The 22,004-nt window shown below is 42.0% G+C and overlaps 1 protein-coding gene across 1 annotated transcript in view; it reads left to right on the top strand.

The window, feature by feature from the left end:
* Positions 1 to 22,004, top strand: part of ZCCHC11 (zinc finger, CCHC domain containing 11) — a 63,750-nt gene that overhangs the window by 24,075 nt on the left and 17,671 nt on the right. The window contains exons 13-23 of the mRNA XM_015411981.1: positions 4,028 to 4,178; positions 5,293 to 5,379; positions 7,828 to 7,931; positions 8,073 to 8,130; positions 8,226 to 8,329; positions 10,000 to 10,089; positions 14,036 to 14,149; positions 15,285 to 15,362; positions 19,273 to 19,450; positions 20,060 to 20,107; positions 20,195 to 20,277. Coding sequence (XP_015267467.1) covers positions 4,028 to 4,178; positions 5,293 to 5,379; positions 7,828 to 7,931; positions 8,073 to 8,130; positions 8,226 to 8,329; positions 10,000 to 10,089; positions 14,036 to 14,149; positions 15,285 to 15,362; positions 19,273 to 19,450; positions 20,060 to 20,107; positions 20,195 to 20,277 — 1,095 coding nt within the window. The remainder of the gene's footprint in view (positions 1 to 4,027; positions 4,179 to 5,292; positions 5,380 to 7,827; positions 7,932 to 8,072; positions 8,131 to 8,225; positions 8,330 to 9,999; positions 10,090 to 14,035; positions 14,150 to 15,284; positions 15,363 to 19,272; positions 19,451 to 20,059; positions 20,108 to 20,194; positions 20,278 to 22,004) is intronic.

Here is a 22,004-nt window from a genome sequence, read left to right as displayed (position 1 = left end):
TGAGGCTGTTCTCGGCGGCACTTGCGATGCCCGCGGGGGGGGGGGAACATAAGAACATAAGAACATAAGAGATGCCAATGTTGGATCAGGCCAAAGGCCCATCCAGTCCAACACTCTGTATCCCACAGTGGCCAGAAATACCAGTGCCATCAGGAGGTCCACCAGTGGGGCCAGGACATTAGAAGCCCTCCCACTGTTGACCCCCCCCAAGCACCAAGATGACAGAGCATCACTTGCCCCAGAGTCCCTATCTATACCTTGTGGCTAATAGCCACTGATGGACCTCTGCTCCATATGCTTATCTAATTCCCTTTTGAAGCCGTCCATGCTTGTAGCTGCCACCACTTCCTGTGGCAGTGAATTCCAAGTGTTAATCACTCTTTGGGTGAAGAAGTACTTCCTTTTATCCGTTCTAACCCGACCGCTCAGCAATTTCATGGAGTGCCCACGGGTTCTTGTATTGTGAGAAAGGGAGAAAAGTACCTCTTTCTCTACCTGCTCTTTCCCATGCATAATCTTATAAACCTCAATCATGTCACCCCTCAGTCGTCGTTTCTCCAAGCTAAAGAGCCCTAAGCGCCTTAACCGTTCCTCATAGGGAAAGTGTTCCAACCCTTTTATCATTCGAGTTGCTCTTTTCTGCACTTTTTCCAAAGCTATAATATCCTTTTTAAGGTGTGGTGACCAGAATTGCACACAGTATTCCAGATGAGGTCGCACCATTGATTTATATAGCGGCATTATGATATTGGCTGATCTGTTTACAATACCCTTCCTAATAATCCCCAGCATAGCATTGGCCTTCTTTATTGCAGTCACACACTGTCTCGACATTTTCAGTGAGTTATCTACTACAACTCCAAGATCTCTCTCTTGATCTGTCTCTGCCAGTTCAGACCCCATCAACGTGTATTTATAGTTAGGATTTTTGGCTCCAATGTGCATCACCTTGCACTTGGCCACATTGAACCCCATTTGCCATGTTGACGCCCACTCGCCCAACTTTGACAGATCCCTTTGGAGTGCCTCACAATCCTCACTGGTTTTCACCACCCTGAACAACTTCGTATCATCCGCAAATTTAGCCACTTCACTGCTTACTCCCAACTCCAAATCATTAATGAACAAGTTAAAAAGCAGTGGACCAAGTACTGATCCCTGTGGTACCCCACTGCTTACACCCCTCCACTGGGAGAACTGCCCATTTATACTCACTCTCTGTTTTCTATTAATTAGCCAGTTTTTGATCCATAAAAGGACTTGTCCTTTTATCCCATGATTTTTGAGCTTGCTTAGGAGCCTTTGATGAGGAACTTTATCAAAAGCTTTCTGGAAGTCAAGGTAAACAATATCTATTGGATCCCCCTTGTCCACATGTTTGTTCACCCCCTCAAAGAACATTAACAGGTTAGTGAGACAAGATCTTCCCTTACAGAACCCATGTTGAGTCTGCCTCAATAGGTTTTGTTCATCTATGTGCCTACTAATTCTTTCCTTAATAATGGTTTCCACCAATTTACCCGGTATCGACGTCAGACTGACTGGCCTGTAATTTCCCGGATCTCCTCTGGAACCCTTTTTAAAGATGGGAGTGACATTAGCTACCTTCCAGTCCTCAGGAATGGAGGCTGATTTTAAGGAGAGATTACATATTTTTGTCAGGAGATCCACAAGTTCACAATTGAGTTCTTTCAGAACTCTTGGATGTATGCCATCTGGGCCTGGTGATTTATCAGTTTTTAAGTTGTTTATCAGTTTTAGGACCTCCTCTCTCGTCACCTCAATCTGACTCAGGTCTTTCAACACCCCTCCCGAACTCAGCGGCTCTGGAGTGGGCAAGCACCTCTCATCTTCCACAGTGAAGACGGAGGCAAAAAATGCATTTAGCTTCTCAGCCATTTCCCTATCATCCTTCAGTACTCCTTTTACCCCTTGGTCATCCAAGGGCCCCACTGCCTCCCTGGCTGGTTTCCTGTTTCTAATGTATTTGAAGAAAGTTTTATTGTTGGTCTTTACATTTTTTGCTATATGCTCCTCATATTCCCTTTTTGCATGCCTGACCACAGACTTGCATTTTATTTGCCATAGCCTGTGTTCTGTTTTATCAGCCTCACTGTGACTAGCTTTCCACCGCTTAAAGGAATCCTTTTTACCTTTTACAGCTTCCATTACTTTGTTTGTTAACCATGTAGGCTTTTTCTTATACCTGTTTGTGCCTTTCCTAACCTGCGGAATATATTTTATTTGAGCTTCTAGAATTGTAGTTTTAAACAGTTTCCAAGCTTCCCCAATGGTTTTGACCCTTTCTACTTTTCCCTTCAGTTTCCTCCCCACATGTCCCCTCATATCAGAAAAATTACCCCTTTTAAAGTTAAAAGTGGTTGTGTGAGTCTTTTTGGCCAATTCCCTATTTGTACAAATGTTGAACTCAACAACATTATGATCACTGTTCCCAAGCGGTGCAATCACTTTTACATCTCTCACCAGGTCTTGAGTGTTACTTAGGACCAAATCAAGGATCGCCTCTCCCCTGGTAGGTTCCATGACCATCTGCTCCATAGCACAGTCATTTAGAGTGTCTAGAAACTCAATCTCTTTCTCTCGACTAGAACACATATTGACCCAATCAATGTGTGGGTAGTTAAAATCACCTATTACGACACAGTGTTTTTGTCTAGCTGCTATCTTTAATTCATTCATCATTTTATAATCCTCCTCTATCTTTTGATCCGGTGGGCGATAACAAACTCCCAGTGTTAAGTTTCCTTTTGGCCCCCCTATTTCAACCCACAGAACTTCAAGAAGCGAATCCAATTCTCTTAGCCTCTCGATCTTTCTGGACTTTATACCCTCTCTGACATACAGAGCCACCCCACCTCCAACCCTTCCCCCCCTATCCTTCCGATATAATATATAACCGGGAATCACCGTATCCCACTGATTTTCCTCATCCCACCAAGTTTCTGAAATACCCACAATGTCTATTTTTCCCTCTGACACCAAGCACTCCAACTCCCCGATTTTACCTCGGACACTTCGAGCATTTGTATAGAAACAGCTGTAATTTCCCATACTGGTTAAGCCTGCCACCTTCCTCTTGCAATCTCGAGACCTTGTCAGGCAGTCCATGTCACTAGCCATGGTCTCAGTGGACAATTTCAATCCACCTCCCTGTAGAAAAGCAACAGGTACCCCCTCATCTCTCTGAGATGAGCCAACCCGAACCAGAGACTTTTCATCTCCTGTCGGCTTTCCCCCAATATTCCTGCAGCCTGCCCAGTAATCTATTCAGAACTATCAGATCTGCTGTGCTCTTCTAATCTTTCTGTTGTAACATCTAGCCTAGAAATGCTGCACAGAAGTTGATCCTACTTAAACTGTTACACAGACAAATCTATCCTTTGATTGTGGTGCCAGAAATAAAGAGGCAATATCAGTCAGCTATTTCATAGCTTCTGCATATCTGGGTACCAAATGTTTGATTTGTTGCTGCTGTCATTGATATCGGGAAAGCAGATCTGCAGTTGTCTTAGGCCAGAAGCTCAGAGCTAGATTTTATTTAAAGGAGACTTCTGGCTTTTACTGCAAAGAACAGTCCCTTGTCTCTTCCTCTGTCTCTCTGTCTATCTGTGCACATTGATAACCCTGCTTTTCTTCCAAATGGGGACCCCTCCAGAAGGCTTATGTCAGGGGGTGTGGCCTTCTGACATACTTCCGGTGATGTCAGGAGGTGTGGCCTTATGACACACTTCCGGTGATGTCAGGGGGTGTGGCCTTATGACACACTTCCGGTGATGTCAGGGGTGTGGCACATGCTAATGAGTTATGCTAATGAGCTCCTGCAGCTCTTTTTCTACAAAAAGACCCCTGGTGTGCTTCTCCTCCCAATTTCTTATGTAAAAGCAGGCTTGAAAGATGAGTGACTTTTCAAAGCTGCTCAGTAAGTTGAGTTGATAGTTGAACCCATTTACTACTGAAACACTTAAACAGTTTTAAAATAAATCACTTTGTTTTGATTTTTTCATAGCCTCCAACAATAGTATGCAGTATCTGCAAAAGGGATGGCCATTCCAAAAATGACTGCCCAGAGGATTTTAAGAAAATTGATCTGAAACCTCTACCACCAATGACAAGTAGATTTAGGGAAATACTTGATCTAGTCTGTAAAAGATGCTTTGGTAAGTATGGTTTTGCTGCTGGCCAAATTTTGCATTCTATTTTAAAATTTAATGGTATTTACTTATAGCTTAAAGGTTTCCCATACTGAACGCAATGGGAGAAAGTTACTTTGATGAGACAGACAGAAGAATATATTCCCATTCTAGTTCACAGTAAGACCACCTGGGCAGTGGGTATAGTCCAAGGTGATGAGAAAAGTGGTTTTGGTAATCAAGGATTCTGGATTCTGTAGCACGTATTCAAAGCCTTAAAACGTTGTCCTCAAGAGCAGGAGTCCCAACGTGGCACCATTGCTGCCATGGTGCTTGCTGACACCTTTTCTGGTGTCAGCCAAGGGTTTTTAGAAAGTGGGTGGGGCAAAGTCAAATGATGTTATCTTGTGGTTGGATGATAACAAATGATGTGTTAATGATATAATGAAATTTGTAAGAAGGGGGAGAAGCATTGCGGGAAGCCACTGGAGGGAGGGGAGGAAGGGAATGAGGTAAACAATGGACTGAATGATTTAATCTTATATGTTATGTTCCTAAGAAAATAAAAATTTGTTTACCAAAAAAAAAAAAGAAAGTGGGTGGGGCTTCTGCCCAGCCAGACTTCAGATTGGCCATTGCAGGTCTGATTGGTCGTGCAGACTCAAAAGCACATAGATTTGGCAGCAATTGCCACCAGAGCTCAAGGATCTTTATTGCATGACTGAGCGTAAACTGTATGTAAGTAATAAACTACTTTTAAACAGTATGTTCATTTTAAAAGGCATACTGTTAAGCAGAGAGTTTTCCTGAAATGCTCAAGAGTTACTGTTAGCTTTATGCATAACCAATGCCTGAAATTTTGTGTTTGGCTCCACCTTCTGCTGCAGCCATTCTTTGGTTGCACCCACCACCCTGTGCCAGAATTCCAAAGGTGCCCATAAAGGTTCATAAAGGTTGGACACACATGCGTGAGAGTTTTGTCAGATATTTAAAGAGAATTTGTAAAATAAATGTAAAATGTTATTGCTAGAATGCTCTGGGGAAGTCCTAGGAATTAATAAAAGTGATCAGTGAGAGCTGTGTTAAAATAGATGTATTTGATGATTATATTGTTAAAAGTCTTAAATTTTTCTTTCTTTAGATGAATTGTCACCTCCTTTCTCAGAACAACAAAACAGAGAACAGATTCTGGCAAGTTTGGAAAGGTTTATTCGAAAAGAGTACAATGGTGTGTAATAGAAAGTATATTTGGTTTTCTTTAAAGATGTTGTATGTGTGTATGTATATTTAATAAGATATACTGTTCTAAAAGTTTGCAGCTGTATATCCTATGCTTTACAGCTCTATTTGATATTTGTTTAAAATACTTGATATCCTGTGTATTGTGGCACTCAAGGTAGATCATAGCGAAACATTACATTAGAGCTATACAGTATATTACTTTATATGCTCATATTAAAATATATAATTTTAGAACATTAGTACAGTTCTTATTGTTTTTTTGCCGCCAAGTCACAGCTGACTTATGGCAATCCCTGGTAGGGTGTTCAAGGCAAGAGACATTCAGAGGTGGTTTGCCATTGTCTGCCTCTGTGTTATGACCCTGGTATTCCTTGGTGGTCTCCCATCCTAATGCTGACCCTGCTTAACTTCCAGTATCTGATGAGATCAGGCTAGTCTGGGCTGTCTAGATCAGGGTTATCAGTACAGATGGTCTCATCTAAAAACACAATCATAGAAATGGGGACCTGTGAGAAGGTAACGGGAAAATTCACCTCTTGCTTCTGCCACCCCAGCCACCTTTCTCTGTCCCCTCCTCCCATAGCCTCCACCTCCCATCTTTTTCCTTTAACACGCTATTTCTTCCCCCTCTTACCCCAACACTGGTCCCCACCTTCCCCTTGCCCTCCTGAGGCCCCTCTTTCTTCTGTCTGCCTTCCCTGCCACCACCTCCTGGCCACTAGGACAAAAGAAGCTGGCAGCTGGAGGAGGTGGGCACTGCATACTGACCATGTTTGTGCTCACAGTGTGTGGGGGGGGGTTTAGAAGCTGCTGTTGTTGCTCCCCACTTTTCCCCTGCTTGCTCACCTTCTTTGCCTGGCAGGGGCTAGAGCAACAGGTGGGGAAGGGAGGACAGAGAAAGGAGCATTGCCATAGCTCGCCTTCTCTCCAGTGTGGGGAAGAATAGAAGCCACAGCAGTGTTGCTGCTTCCAGCTGGAAGTCCCCTCCCCATTGATAGAGAAAGTCACACTGGCCTTTGTTTTCCTTATCTTCTGTGTGTGTGTAGGGATAAAGGCAGCTGCAGTTCTTCCATTTCCTCCTAGCCAGTGCTGCTTACTTCCTCCAGTCCCATCCCAAACACTGCAAGCATTAAGTCCCAATTATCCCTTGCTGCCACCTTCTTTTCCTCCCAGCTGTGTTCCCCCACCACTTCCAATGAATCTTGGAGGGTGCTAGGCAACCCCTAAGATGGCAGTTGTGATTTCTTGGTGGACCGTTGTGAGATCTTGCTAATCTTTTATTTTTTAAGGATTTTTAAATCCTCGCTGTAAAAAAAAAGTTCAGATTTTTCTGCAAACTGGGGGGTTGTCCCAGGTCTTTAGAAAGATCTGTCTTGTCTGTACATGGCCCTGATCTTCAGATCTAAATACCTGCAGGTGGGACCATGTTGACTATTGGATATATTGATTAAGTCCTGAAATATTGCTTCGTATATGTATGTATCCAAAGATCTCGTTCTGCCCTCTGCTTTTTTTGCTGATTCTCCTTTCCCACAGCAGACCCTCTTTTCATCCTCCACGCATGTTCCTCTTGATGACTCCCTGCCCTCCATGAGGAGCATTTGTGGAGGTCATTGGGGTGCAGCATGAGGGGGAGCTTTGCTGATGGCACCCAGTGTCTCCAGTAGCAGGAACACTATTGAACACACTCTGGCAGACAATTATCTTCAAGCTGAAGTGATTTTCAGCTGATGAATGCCAAAGAATATCTAGCTTGGAATAGCTCATTTCGGTAGGCACAGAAAAACTAATGTGAAAAATTAAGAGGAGTGAGAAACCCATTGGTTGATTATTAACTGCAACCACAGTATAGTTGTTAGAACGTTGGCTTAGGATCTGGGAGACCAGTGTTTGCATCCCCACTCTGCCATGGAGGCTTGCTGAGTTACTTTGGGCCTGTCACACACTCTCAGCCTAACTTACCTCACAGGGTTGTTCTGAGGAGAAAATGGACAAAGGGAGAATATTATAAGCTGCTTTGAGTACCCATTGGGGAGAAAGGTTGAGAGGTTGGGTTATAAATGATGTAAATAAAGTAAATAAATTAAAACAGGAGGTAGGATTTGTGTATTTTGTGTCTTGGAAAAACAATCATAATGATTGTATTTCATACACAAACTCCTGAAGCTTATTGTACTATGGTAAACATGTGTCTCTTTCACAGGTACATTTTGTAAAAGTATCAGTCATTTGCATTTTATTTATTACTACACTGTGACATAAAAGCCAATTCTTTCAGTAGCTACATATACTCTGCAGAAATATGGATTTCAATGCTATTGTATCTGTGAAATGTGTTGCATGTGATCCTGACCTTAAATGTCAGTTGATAACTTTCCATTGTAAGCAAGTCTAATGGTAGTACAAAATCTGTGCCACTTGTTCTTTTGGTCAGACAAAGCCAGGTTATGTCTGTTTGGCTCTTCAAAGAATGGATTTGGATTCCGTGACAGTGACCTGGATATTTGCATGACACTTGAAGGCCATGAAAATGCAGAGGTAGGAGTTTCGCTTTTGAAGCTGAATTAAAGGAAGATTTATAATAATATCAAATGCTTATTCAAAGTGTTTGTTTGTATCTGAATTTTTAAAAGGATGTCTGTGTAAGTAGTAACTTGGGCTTTTATTTCTTTTATCTAGAAATTAAATTGTAAGGAAATTATAGAAAATTTGGCAAAAGTTCTTAAGAAGCACCCAGGTACATGTACTGATTTTGTGTTGCTTGGTAATGTGCATTTATGTGAATACTTTATTATAAATAATAGTTTACATGCTGAAACTTTTCCTTCTCAGGTTTAAGAAACATTCTGCCTATAACCACAGCCAAAGTGCCTATAGTAAAATTTGAGCACAGACGAAGTGGCTTAGAAGGAGATATCAGCTTATACAATACACTGGCAAGTAAAGTACTGTTCCTAGTGAGGGGTGAAAATGTGTTTATATGTGCTAATTCCTTAAAGTTTAAAAATTACCAGCAATATTTAAAATGTTTAGGGCAAAGTTGAAATGCAAAAGTGGTCTGTGTTTCATAAAATGTTAGTTGGTCTTTATAAATGGTCCATTCATTTGTGCTGTAGAAGTTACAAGAATCAGGGAGAGAGATTGAGAAAGTCCACCACCATAAAAAGGGGACAGCTGTAGTAGGTTTAAACCTTCCTATATATACATGTAATTTTCTTAACAACTTGTTAATGTATAAGTCAATACATTTGCCCTAGATGTAGCACCAACTCCCCACCTCCTACACTTTTTGAAGATAGGATTCTTATCTTCCTACAGATGCTAATTTTCTGCATTTCCTACCCCTAAGCATTTTTCTCTTTCTCTAACCAAGCTGATTACATTATGCGTTTTTTCTTCTTGTGACACTCCTCCCTTTTTACTGAGATATAAGGGCTCATGGATCCCCATTCCTATGTAACTGATAAAGAGATCATTAATTTTCAGAAGCTTATACCCTGGAAATCTTGTCCATCTTTACCAACAACATTTCCAGGGTGTAAGCGTTTGAGAGTCAAAAGTCACCATTGGGATGGGAGGCCATTGTCCTGAAAACCCTTTCTGATGGTCAGGAGACCCTCTTGAAGAAAATACACCATTGTATGGGGCTACAGTGAAGAAGGGGATTTAGGTAAAACCTCCTCCTCTCCCCACTTCCACTAGCAACTTGTACTGACCGAGGAAGGAAAAGGAGGTGATTGCACACAGTTCTCCCTTCCCAGTGTAGCCTCCCATACTGGGATTTGTTGTGTTCACAAGGGCCCCCTGACCATCAGAAGGAACTTTCAGAATAAACTGCAGATTGATGGTGGAAGGGAAAGATATGGAAAATATTTTAACTGTCAGCTCCTTCTGCAAGCTTTTAGACTGGAGCTAGCCTTCTTAACTTTTATTAGCCCCTTCACATTTGATGATAGTCACCATCTCAGCAAGCAGATCATACTCCACTATTAGATAATTCCTTAAGGTCTAAATATTGCACGCAATACAGTATTTAAAAACTTACAGGCAAAAGACTGAAATTAAAGAAGAGGTGCATTTTTCATACCATTTTTATACATGTTGTCCATAATACTGAGCCCGACTTTCTCTTCTTATTAAGAAGACAGTCATGCAGCTAGTCATTTATAAGCACCTGTGGTCTTTCTTTATCACTTTGTATATATGCATTTGATTGTATTTTGAACTGTCTATATGTTGTCCTGTGACCAACCCCAAATTTTGTAATGTAAACGTGCATAGACTATTGTTGGATAGTATTTCATACTGCCAACCTAGCAGTTCGAAAGCAAGAAATTGCAAGTAGATAAATAGGGACCACTTCGGTGGGAAGGTAACAGCGTTCCGTGCACCTTGGTGTTTAGTCATGCCGGCCACATGACCACGGAAACATCTTCGGACAGCGCTGGCTCTTCGGCTTTGAAACGGAGATGAGCACCGCAACCCTAGAGTCGGATTCGACTGGCTTTCGAGCAAGGGAACCTTTACCTTATTTCATACAATTGGATTGCACATGGTAATGTTCTGAACTCCAGTCTGGTATCTGAATCCTTGACTTCGTTTTCAGGCGCAGCACAACACAAGAATGCTTGCAACCTATGCAGCCATTGATCCAAGGGTACAATACTTGGGATACACAATGAAAGTTTTTGCAAAGGTAATATATAGCAAGTATAACTTTAGTGTATAGGTTGGTGTGCTAGACCATTTCTGTTCCCAGTAGCTGATGGAACTTGCTTTGAAAATTATACTCTGAACTAGTGAGGATTAAACTCCTCTCTTTTCCATATAAATCCAGAGAGGTTGTAGAAATATTAAACCAGTAAGTTTGGAAGCAATGAGGATTGAGGGTGAATAAACTGAAGTTTAATCAAGACAAGAGAGAAGTGTTGTAGATTGAGAGTAAAGTAGATGCACATCCTATTCTGGATAGAGATTATACCTCATGAAGAGCAGGTATACAGCATAAAGTTTTTCCAGCTGAGGCCAGTTTGCCAACTTCAAGAATTCCTGCAGAAAGCCAACCTGGCTGTTGTCACACATGCCTTGGTAACATCCAGATTGGAATACTGCAGCATACTTTTATGTGTGGCTGTCATTGAAGATGGTTTGTAAGCTTCAGCTGGTGCAAAGTGCAGTAGCCAGAGACTTGACTGGAACTTCTCACAGAATACATCAAACCAGTGCTGACTCAATTGCACTGGCTTCCAGTTTGCTTCTATGCCTCATGCAAGGTCCAAAGTACTTGAAGGATCAACCCACCTGAGTCTTAAGATGTATGAATGATGTCTTCCTGTAGGATATGTATTGTCTGTAATGAGGTTAGTGAAGACTTGTAGGGGGGCCTTTTGGTCTGCTGCCCCTAGATTGTGGAATTCCCTCCTCCAGGAGTTTAATCTTGTACTGTTTCTCTGAGATTTCCAGAGGAAATGGAAAACATTTTTATTCTGGGAAGTCTTTGAATGATGTTTTATGTTGCCAGTAATTTTATGGCATTTTTTGTTTTTAGTGTTTGTATATCTTTTGGGAGTTTTATTAGAGTAAGCCACATTTCTGCTGTAAAACACCTTTTTCCAAGATCGAAAAAAGAAAAAGAACAAGTGCCTAAACACATAAATAAATGAAGTAGCTTTTTTGTAAGTGTCTATGCTAAATGCTTGAAAAAGTTCAAGGAGTTTTTGCAAGTGATCAACAGGAACTCTTGCAAAAAAAAACCCCAAACAATCCCCACATATTCATGCAAAGGGACATCTCTCTCTGACTTTGCCAGATTTTCCTCTTCCCCTTGCAAATCTAATTCCAGTAATTTCTTGTTTAGATTTATGGAGCTCCTTCCCTCCTCTTCTTCTCTTTGCACAGGTAATGGGTTGGATCCTGTGATCCAGCAGCAGCAGGTGTTGATCTTCCTAGCTTTCCCTTACTTCCAGCAGTTTTTTTCCAAACCTAGGAAAATTTATTTCTGAGGTTGTGGAACCCATGTGGAGTAATAGCTGTGTGTGGGTCAGGAGGCAGTGGTGTGGAGGGGAAAGGGGATGAAATTGCTCTCTCCTGCCTCTTTTATGAGTGGAACTCTGTTGATGGATGAGCAGTTTTATCCCCTCCCTATTGCAGTCTCCTGACATCCTTGCATAGTTCTTGCATTCTCCTGCCACTGGATCCAGCCCAGCCCAAGGTTTGATGCTTGGGAATGGGGAAAAATGACAGGGAAGGTAAATGGCACATTCAAAAGGGTATGCATCCAACTTAGAAATGGGTTGAGTCTTTTCCACTTAGATGGTTTGCATTATGAGCCCCATAACATGACAATCATTAGTATCATTATTCTAAACAGTTAATATGTATATGTGCTTAGGTGAAAATTCTGCTCTGGGGCAGTTTCTCTGGTGTTGCTAGTGAGTCTACTAGTGATTGTTGTTCAGTTGCACAGTCGAGTCCGACTCTTCGCGACCCCATGGACCAGATCACGCCAAGCCTTCCGGTCTTCCGCCGTCCTCTGAAGTTTGCTCAACTTCATGTTCGTTGCATCTATGACGCTGTCTAACCATCTCATCCTTTGCCGTCCCCGTCTTCTTTTACCTTCAATCTTTCCCAGCATCAGGGTCTTCTCCAGTGAGTGCTCCCTTCTCATTTGGTGGCCAAAATATTTGAGCTTCAGTTTCATTATCTGGCCAACCAGGGAACAGTCAGGGTTGATTTCTTTTAGTATTGACTGATTTGATCTTCTTGCAGTCCAAGGGACTCTCAATAGTCTTCTCCAGCACCCTAGTTCAAAAGAATCTATTCTTCGGCACTCGACCTTCCTTATAGTCCAACTCTCGCAGCCATACATGACTACTGGGAATACCATTGCTTTGACCATGCAGACTTTTGTTGGCAGGGTGATGTCTCTACTTTTTATCATGCTGTTTAGGTTCGCCATCGCTTTCTTCCCAAGGAGCAGGCGTCTTTTAATTTCATGGCTGCTGTCACAGTCTGCGGTGATCTGGGATCCCAGGAACGTGAAGTCTGTCACTACTTCCACGACTTCCCCTTCTATTTGCCAAGGAGTGATGCCATGATCTTAGTTTTTTTGATGTTGAGCTTCAAGCCCACTTTTGCGCTCTCCTCTTTGAGCAAGAGGCTCTTTAGATCCTCTTCACTTTCTGCCATTAGAGTGGTATCGTCTACATATCTGAGGTTGTTGATCTTTTCCCCAGCAATCTTAATTCCCGCTTGTGATTCATCCAGGCCAGCATTTCACATGATGTACTCTGCATATATATTAAATAAGCAAGGTGACAATATACATCCTTGTCGTACTCCTTTTCCTATGCTAAACCAATCAGTTGTTCCATATCTGGTTCTAACTGTCGCTTCTTGACCCTTATACACATGTGAGGTGGTCTGGTACTCCCATCTCTTTAAGGACCTGCCATAGTTTGTTGTGATCCACACAGTCAAAGGCTTTAGCATAGTCAATGCTAATCAGATTAGTCAACATTAAATTAAGGATCCACAATAATTGTTAGCTTTTGAACGTTGGTATGACCGACGACTTAAATTGGATGCAGTGATAGAATTTTAATATGCATTTTCATACTGTACAGCAGAATCACTTTCTTGTAAGTCTAAAACTGCTACTCTAGGTCTTCTAATTATAACCTTACTGATAGGTGGCAAGAGCAGTGTTCCCTCTAAGATGAGTTAGTGTGAGCTAGCTCATAGTTTTTTAGCCTCCGGCTCACACATTTTCGTCTTCGCTCAGGAAGGGCTGGCTCCAGAGCAAACCAATTTATGCCGTAGCCAAGTCACTTGCTCACAACTTTAATGCCAACAGCTCACAAAGTAGAATTTTTGCTCACAAGACTCCACAGCTTAGAGGGAACATTGGGCAAGAGGCATTATTGTTAGCTATGTTTTCACTCTGGAACATTTCATAGCAAAATAAAATATATAGCTGCCAGGACACAAAACTCTACTTTAGGCATGCCCAAGGACTTTGTGCATAAACAGCAAAAAAAATATTTTTAATTTTTTACTTCGAAGAACAAACTCCTGTGCTGTATCACAAATGATTCTCATCAGTTTCGAAAGAGGTTGTGATGTAGCATAGCAGAGATAGTGTGGTGTAGTGGTCATAAAATTGACCTCATTGTCGATACTGAAGAGATAAAGGTTCAGATCACTATTTGGCGATGAAGGTCACATTCAGCCTAACCTAACTTAAATAATTGTGAAAGTATAAAATGGGGGATGGGGGGGAACCTGACTGAGGGGTAAAAATGTAATTAAATCAGAAAAACGGGAAACTTCTGCTTATGTGATGCATGCAAATCCCTCACAGGTGTGCAGAAGCAGTTGCCGAGCTTTTCAGATGTATACAATATTTGGTATTTCCCATGAATGAGAACTTTCAGTAATAAATTGTCCTTGAGTGCATTTGACTTCAGTTATTACTTTAGTGCTTAACAAAGGCTAAAAGTACAATATTCAGATTTGGCTGCATCACAAAACATAATTTATTATTTAACAAATATTTGATTTATGAAAGCAATGTTTGTTCAATGTCATAATTATTAGAGCTAAATTTTGTGTTCCGTTTTCTTATATGTTTCGTTGACTAGCGCTGTGACATTGGCGATGCATCCAGAGGGAGTCTGTCTTCATACGCCTATATTCTTATGGTGTTATACTTCCTACAACAGAGAAATCCACCAGTTATCCCAGTTCTTCAAGAGGTACGTTATTAGGAAAAGGCGGGTGAACAATAGTTTTGAGAATTCTCACTACTTTTTCTCAGTGATGGTCTTAGCTATTATTCAATGTAAAGCTGTTGATGGAACAAATGTGTCTTGCCCTAGCTACTTGGGGCTCTTAATTTGCCAACATGAGCTTCCTTTATTGCTGGAATTGATGTGTATCATCATGCATGACAATTGCATGTGCAGGCTTTTTGCTGCACATATAAGCAGTGAAAAATCTGCATGTACAGTTGTCATATGTATGGTGTAACACATTAATTCCTATGTAGAATTGCTATTTTGTTATGTCTGAATCTGTCTGAAGTCAAGAAAAATGTGTGACTTCAAATGGAGCTAAAAGATAAGACGTGACAATCTTTTTTATTTTTAAGTAAAAAGAGCTGCGGTGGCTCAAGTGGTTAAGACGCTGAACTGCAGGCTGTGGAAGGTCGATAGTTTAGCAGTTCAAGACCCGAGTGTGCCGCATGACGGAGTGAGCTCCCGTCTCTAGTTCTAGCTCCTGCCAACCTAGCAGTTCGAAAGCAAGAAATTGCAAGTAGTTAAATAGGTACCACTTCAGCGGGAAGGTAACAGCGTTCCGTGCGCCTTGGTGTTTAGTCATGCCAGCCATATGACCACGGAAATGTCTTCGGACAGCGCTGGCTCTTCGGCTTTGAAATAGAGATGAGCACCGCAACCCTAGAGTGGGATTTGACTGGCTTTCGAGCAAGGGAACCTTTACCTTTACCTAAAAAGGGTGAACTATTGTTTTGACCTTGATTGTCCTTAACCAAGAGTTATCTAAAATGTCAGACAGTTTTTTTCGAGCAATTCTCTTTTTGAGCAAATGTAGACTGCATTGCCATTACCAATAAGTAACTACAACTATCATCTGTCTCACCCACCATGCTAATACCCATATCTGATATGAAGAATCAGGGCTTCCAGGTCAGAGTGTGTGGTTTTTCTGGCAGGCTAGAGCTCTAACATCTCTTTTTAATTAAAAAATTGTTAATGTTCGGTAGGTAGACTCAGTTGAGACCCTAGTGACTTTTAAAAAAGGTTATTTCTTTTCCTGTATCTTTTCTGTACTTTTTCTTGTTTATTTACTTCATTCTTGATGATGTTTTAGATATTTGATGGACAACAGATCCCCCAGAGAATGGTTGATGGGTGGAATGCTTTCTTCTTTGATGATACTGAAGAACTGGTAATGTTCTGATTCTGGAATAAACAATGAATTCTTAGGTATAGGTTTATTATAACACAATCTACATATTATATTCTAACAATGAATTCGGCCAATCTTTGGATACTTAAATCCGGTGACTAGAGCTGTGAATAGGCAAGACAGAATTTTCTACAAACCTGAAAAGGGCCCCAGGTTTGTAGGAAAAAGTGAAATAAAAAAGGGTTTTTTTTAAAAAAAAATCTGAAACGGAGAAAAGGAGCACCTATAGCTTTAAAAAACAGATTCCCTCAGTGGCTGTTGCTAGGCAACCACAGTATTCCAGGCTGAGTTTTTATGAATCAAAAGTCAAGGGGAGGGGGCAGGGCCTTTCCTGGCCTATTTTGGCCTTTGAGGGAGGATTCATTCGGGCTCGGCCTGACTCAGGTTGCCAGGTCCAGGGTGGGAAATTCCTGGAGATTTTGTGGTGAAGTCCGAGGAAGGCAGGGTTTGAGGAGGGGAGAGTCCTCAGCATGGTATAATGCCACAGAATCCATTCCCCAAAGCAGCCATTTTCTCCAGGGGGACAGATCTCTGTTGTCTGGGGTTCAGTTGTAATTCTAGGGAATCTCCAGATCCCACCTGGAGGCTGACAGCAGCTTCTGAGTGACTTAGTACCACTCAACTTGCATGACTCAACTGGCTGCTTGCTATTGTTCAGTAACAGCCACCCTATGACAGCTAGTGTGGTGTAGCGATTAGAGCTTCAGAGTAAGGTCTGTGAGACCCAGGTTCAGATCCCTATCTTGCTGTAGAAGCTGACTGCAGGTGCTAAAAGCATTTGCCAGAGTTAAATGTAAGGCTGGAATGAAAGATGAGGATTCGCCTTTACTTCTGTGGCATTTCCCCCAGTGCCCTGCAATTCTGTGCTCCTGTCTGAGCTACAGGCAAATTAAGGGGGCGGGGGGGGGGGGCAGAAAGCTGAAGACACAGGGGCAGATAAAGGCTGGCTGGCTGTTGGGTGGGAAGGAGATAGGGTTGCCAGGTCCAGGTTGGGAAATTCCTGAAGATTTGAGGAGTGAAGCCTGGGGAGGGTGGGCTTTGAGGAGGTGTATAATCATATACTCCATCCTCAAAAGCAGTCATTTCCTCCAGGGAAATAGCATTGCCGGTCTCCAGGTGAGGGCTGGAGATCACCCAGATGACAGAGATCAGTTCCCCAAGAGAAAATGGCTGCTTTGGGGGTGGACTCAATGGCATTATACCTTGCTGAGATAGCTTCCCTCCCCAAATTCCATCCTCCCAAGACTCCACCCCCACTTCTCCAGGAACTTCCCAACCTGAAGCTGGCAACCCAAAGGGGAACTGATCTCTGTAGTTGGGAGATCCATTGTGTTGCGTGGATACCAGGCACTGCTACTGTGTGTGTGTGTGGGGGAAGGGAAGTAGATGGGCAGCTGGAAGCACGCCAGCACTGATGCTGCAGTGGGGGCGGAGGAAGCGGGCGGGAAGCCGGGAGAGTGATGGGGGCAGAAAGAGAGAGTTATGGGTAGAAGGCAGAAAGAGACAGAAAGTGTGAAAGGGTAGGGGGCAGAAAAAGAAAGTGATGAGGTGGGGTGGCAGAAGGAGAGTGATGGGGCAGAAAGAGAGAGAAAGTGACAGACATGGAGGCAGGAGAGTAAGAAAAGAGATGGTAGGAGGGAGAAAGAGTGAGAGTCTGAGAGAAGTAGGGGGAGAAGAGAGGAGGCAAAGCTGGGAGAAATGGGATAGCTGCTCCAACAAGTTTCTTGCGGGTCCCCATTTGCAAATACACTAACTTATTATGAAGAAACAGTGATGTGCTTGGCATTGCGCAAATGGGAAAAAACCTCATTCACAGTATTTTGAACATAGGGAAGGAGAATTAAAAAGCAAGTTTTTATAAAAAGCAGATGTGGATAAAGTTATAGAAAGAACTTTTAAGAAATGTAGAATTATAAATAAAGAAGCGCAAATGAAATCTATTCATAACCTTTTGAAAACTGTCACATGGGGAAACTCCCATGTTTTGCTCTATGGGTAGCAAACCTTCTAGCTCTTCTAGACTTCTCTTTGAAACACTCAGGTGACACATTGATTGATTGTACAAGTGTTGTAGGAGTTATATGACCAAAGTTCGTCATAAAAACTATATAATTTATGGGTAAGCATGGGGGGGGGGGGGGGGGGATGGAACATGCATTGTTTATGATGGCGCAGGGAGACAAGAGCCCCTGCACCAACTACAGATGAGCTGAAGTACAATAAGATAAGGTACCTAGAAGGCAGCCAAGTAACACAACTGCTCCTGCATTGCCTATCTGTTGCTGCTGACCTTATCTTTCCGTGAACTGCACTGGATGCCTGTTGAGTACCGGATCTGTTTCAAGGTGCTGTTGCTTACCTTCAAAGCCCTATATGGCCAGAGGACTGCATACCTGCGAGACAGCCTCTCTCCTTATGAGCCCTGAAGAGCTTTACGATCTGCTAACCAAAATCTACTGGTAGTCCCTGGCCCCAGGGACATCCGTCTCACCTCAACTAGGGCCTGGGCTTTTTCGGCCCTGGCCTCTACCTGGTGGATTGAGCTCCCACATGAGATCAGGGCCCTGTGGGGCCTTTTACAGTTCCATAGGGCTCAAGTGGTTAAGACACTGAACTGCAGACCGGAAGGTCAGTAGTTCAGCAGTTTGAGACCCGAGTGCTGCATGACGGAGTGAGCTCCCGTCTCTGGTCCCAGCTCCTGCCAACCTAGCAGTTCAAAAGCAAGAAATTGCAGGTAGATAAATAGGTACCACTTTGGTGGGAAGGTAACAGCGTTCCGTGCACCTCGGCATTTAGTCATGCTGGCTACATGACCACGGAAATGTCTTTGGACAGCACTGGCTCTTCAGCTTGGAAATGGAGATGAGCACCGCATCCCTAGAGTCGGCTTTGACTGACTTTCAAGCAAGGGAAACCTTTACCTTGACCTTGACCTTGACCTTGGGCCTGCAAGAAGGAGCTCTTATGCCAGGCTTTTAGTTGAGGCGGCAGGTGTCCTCCTTTTATCTATCTATTGGGCCTCCCCTTCGGTGGATCAGATCTGAGCAATATCTGGAATCTAATTGTGACAGGTTACATCTGTTGAGGCTTTGATTATAGAAATTTTATCTGATGTATTTTAACTGTTTTTAATTATTGTATATGATATTTGATGGAACCCAGCCTAAGTCCGTTGTGCAGGGAGGGCGGGATACAAATCCAATAAAATAAGAATAAATAAATAAATAACTTCAGCAGTATTTCCTAAGGACCTGTTGCTGAGTTAGCTCTACACTGCTGTTTCTTGATGGAAAACTCAGCACAGTGCTATGGTGGCATTGTCTGCATGCCACCTCATTTTTTCTTTTTTAGCATTCAAAGAACAAATGGCTTGTTACAACTAGGGAGTATGTATAAGTCATGGCCAAAGTACTGGACTGTGTGTTTTATATTTGTGCAGATAATGAACATGGCTACCGAGGCTGCCAGTCAGACTTTTCCATTTAAAAACCTTATGATTGCTTATGAATCCAGTCAACCTATAGAGTGAGAAGGAAGTGGGTAGACTTGCAACATCATTTAGATGGAGTTTCCCTTTTAAACATCAGTGATTCCTTTAGCTGGGGAACTATCTGTCTCAGAACTTAATCTGTTTTGAAAAACAAAAGTAAAAAGAAATAAAAAAAAAGAACTGGGGATTCTAGGAGGGAGACAGGAAGGTGCCTTTATCTGGAGCCTCCTCAGATAGAGCATTTCCCATTACTGTAAAACTTTATTCCCTTTGCCTGTTACTATGCGTCAACTTACATTATGAAAATGCAGTTTCACAAGAGATTCACATACCATTCCAAAGTAGTATGTTCAGACAAAACTGCTTTTGTTAATTCAGTCTGCTCTAAATTTTATACAGAAAAACCGTTTACCTTCTCTTGGGAAAAACACAGAATCACTGGGAGAACTCTGGTTAGGGTTACTGCGATTTTACACTGAAGAGTTTGACTTCAAGGAATATGTCATTAGCATTCGACAGAAAAAGCTGTTAACCACCTTTGAGAAACAGTGGACATCCAAATGCATTGCTATTGAAGGTACTTATGGAATGTTAGTTATCAGTAGAAAGAATACATCCCCCAGAGGAACTTTCACAGTAATGTAGGATGTTTATATGCATTATACCCTTAATGCTGTGCGATATTGACTGGTGTAGCCACATTTATAGTAGTCATTAACAGGAAATGTTACTTATTAAATAATTATTTCTGAACTGGTATAAAGCTCACTAAAGTCTCGATTGGGATCCAGAGAGCAGTGAGTAAAAGAAAAACATCAACTAGCACTGTTTCACGAACACTTGTACAAGAATTAATGCATGATAACTGGTTTCGACACCAGTTTTCATGCTTCTGCTTGTGTAAGAGGTTGCCAAAACTTGTGTGAACAGAACATAATTTTTGTATTTTGTTGAACTTTTATTCTATGTTCTAGTTAGTGTAAGATCTAAAACAACCCTTCTGTAAGTGGAAATTACCTTCTGCATGCAGAAGGGCACCTTTTGATTCAACCCATAATATTTAATCATAACCATTTTCTTCTGTTAAAATGAAGATGTATGTGTTAAGGACTATAAACCTAGAAATTAATCATTCATTACAATGCTAGCAGTATAGTTTACCTGTTCTTTTATCTCCTTTGCTCAGATCCTTTTGACTTGAACCATAACCTGGGTGCAGGAGTTTCCAGAAAAAGTAAGACTGGAGGGGGAAAGCCCCTAATATTCAAAATTGAATTTCTAAAGAAACATGATTTCTTTAATATTTTTCTTCCTTTCACAGTGACCAATTTCATAATGAAAGCATTAATCAATGGGAGAAAACTATTTGGTACCCCTTTCTATCCAGTACTGGGAAGAGAAGCTGTAAGTTTTTTCATTTAGAAAATTACACTTTTAGCTGTCAGAAATGACCAGGTACCTTACTGCAGTTTTATTGGATCTTTCACATACATATAAATGAATTCAGTAAACTTAACAGATGTTGTAGCACAGCTTGTAAGAAAAAGGCCACTTCAACAGATGCATGAAGTGTGTAATCTCTGACATTTCTGTGCAAAACTCAGATTTTTAAAAGACAAGCACAGTGACAATTCATTTTCTTTTTTTACTTCCAAAATATGAATCTATATTTTAATCTGAATTATCATATGAATAAAGTTTTGTCATAGAAGTATTTGTGCATGTGTGTGTGTGAATAGAGGTACTCCTGTTTTTAGAGGTCTGTGCATATTGCTGTTTCTCAAGGCTTGCGTTCCATACATGCGAAGCCTACATGTGACGGTTACCTTATTCCTGAGGTGAGCTCTTGCTGCCTCCCACCCTGTCAAAGGATATAGTTGTAAGTGTAGTTGTCTCAGAGAAAAAACCCCAGTGCTCAGGCACACTGGCACCAAACAACACATAGCAGGATAAAGTACTTATTGATTCTCCATACTTATGGCAAAGCTTGTGGTCTTGCACTGTCATGGCTGTTGGCTACTTTATTTCTCATGCATATAGTCCCAAGAACACTTATTTTATCTAAAAGCTCTCTGAAAAAACTCACATTGTCTTTGATGGCTATGTTGTCTGTTTATTGGCTTGGATCCAGTAGAGAGTTTGCATTAATGGAATGATTTCTGCATATGGAATTTTCTAATGTTCTTTCACCCCTGCACTCAAAATACTGTTAGACCATAAGAACATAAGAGAAACCGTGTTGGATCAGGCTTATGGCCCATCCAGTCCACGTCTGTGTCACACAGTGGCCAAAATCCAGGTTCCATCAGGAGGTCCACCAGCGGGGCCAGAACTCTAGAAGCACTCCCACTGTTGCCCCCCAAGCACCAAGAATACAGAGCATCACTGCCCTAGATATAGTATTCCATCTATAGCTTGTGGCTAATAGCCACTGATGGACCTCTTAAAGCTGTCTATACTTGTAGCCACCACCACTTTGTGCAACAGTGAATTCCACATATTAGTTACTCTTTGAGTGAAGAAGTACTTCCTTTTATCTGTTCTAAGTTTTGTTGTTCAGTCGCACAGTCGAGTCCGACTCTTCGCAACCCCATGGACCAGCTCCCGCCAGGCCCTCCTGTCTTCCGCCGTCCTCTGAAGTTGGCTCAATTTCATGTTCGTTGCATCGATGACACTGTCCAACCATCTCATCCTTTGCCATCCCCGTCTTCTACTACTACTCATTAATTTCATTGAGTGCTCATGACTTGTATTGTAAGAAAGGGAGAAAAGTACTTCTTTCTCTATCTTTTCTATCCCATGCATAATATGTATACAGGGGGATTATGATACTGGCTGATGTTCTCCCTCTGAGCTGGAGGACATCTGATTGTGGGTGATTCCCACCCTCCTTTCAGGGAGGCAGGACTTCCAAGAACTTCCTGTTTCCTGTGTGGGAGTCACCCTCATCCTCAGTTCTTTTCCTGCCTCAAGAGGGAGAGCAGCGTTTTTAGGCTTTGCCAAACTTTTTGCCTTTCATCTTTTCCTTTTTTACTTGCACTGACCTCTCTTTCTTCCCCTTTTTTCCCCTTAGGTTTTTCCCCCGGGATTCCTTATTTCAAAAAAAAAAAAAGAAGAAGAAGGGGGTGGAG

Source organism: Gekko japonicus, unplaced genomic scaffold (assembly GCF_001447785.1).
Source record: "Gekko japonicus isolate JY-2015 unplaced genomic scaffold, Gekko_japonicus_V1.1 scaffold664, whole genome shotgun sequence".
Lineage (NCBI taxonomy): Eukaryota > Metazoa > Chordata > Lepidosauria > Squamata > Gekkonidae > Gekko > Gekko japonicus.
This window is presented reverse-complemented; position numbering and strand designations above follow the sequence as displayed.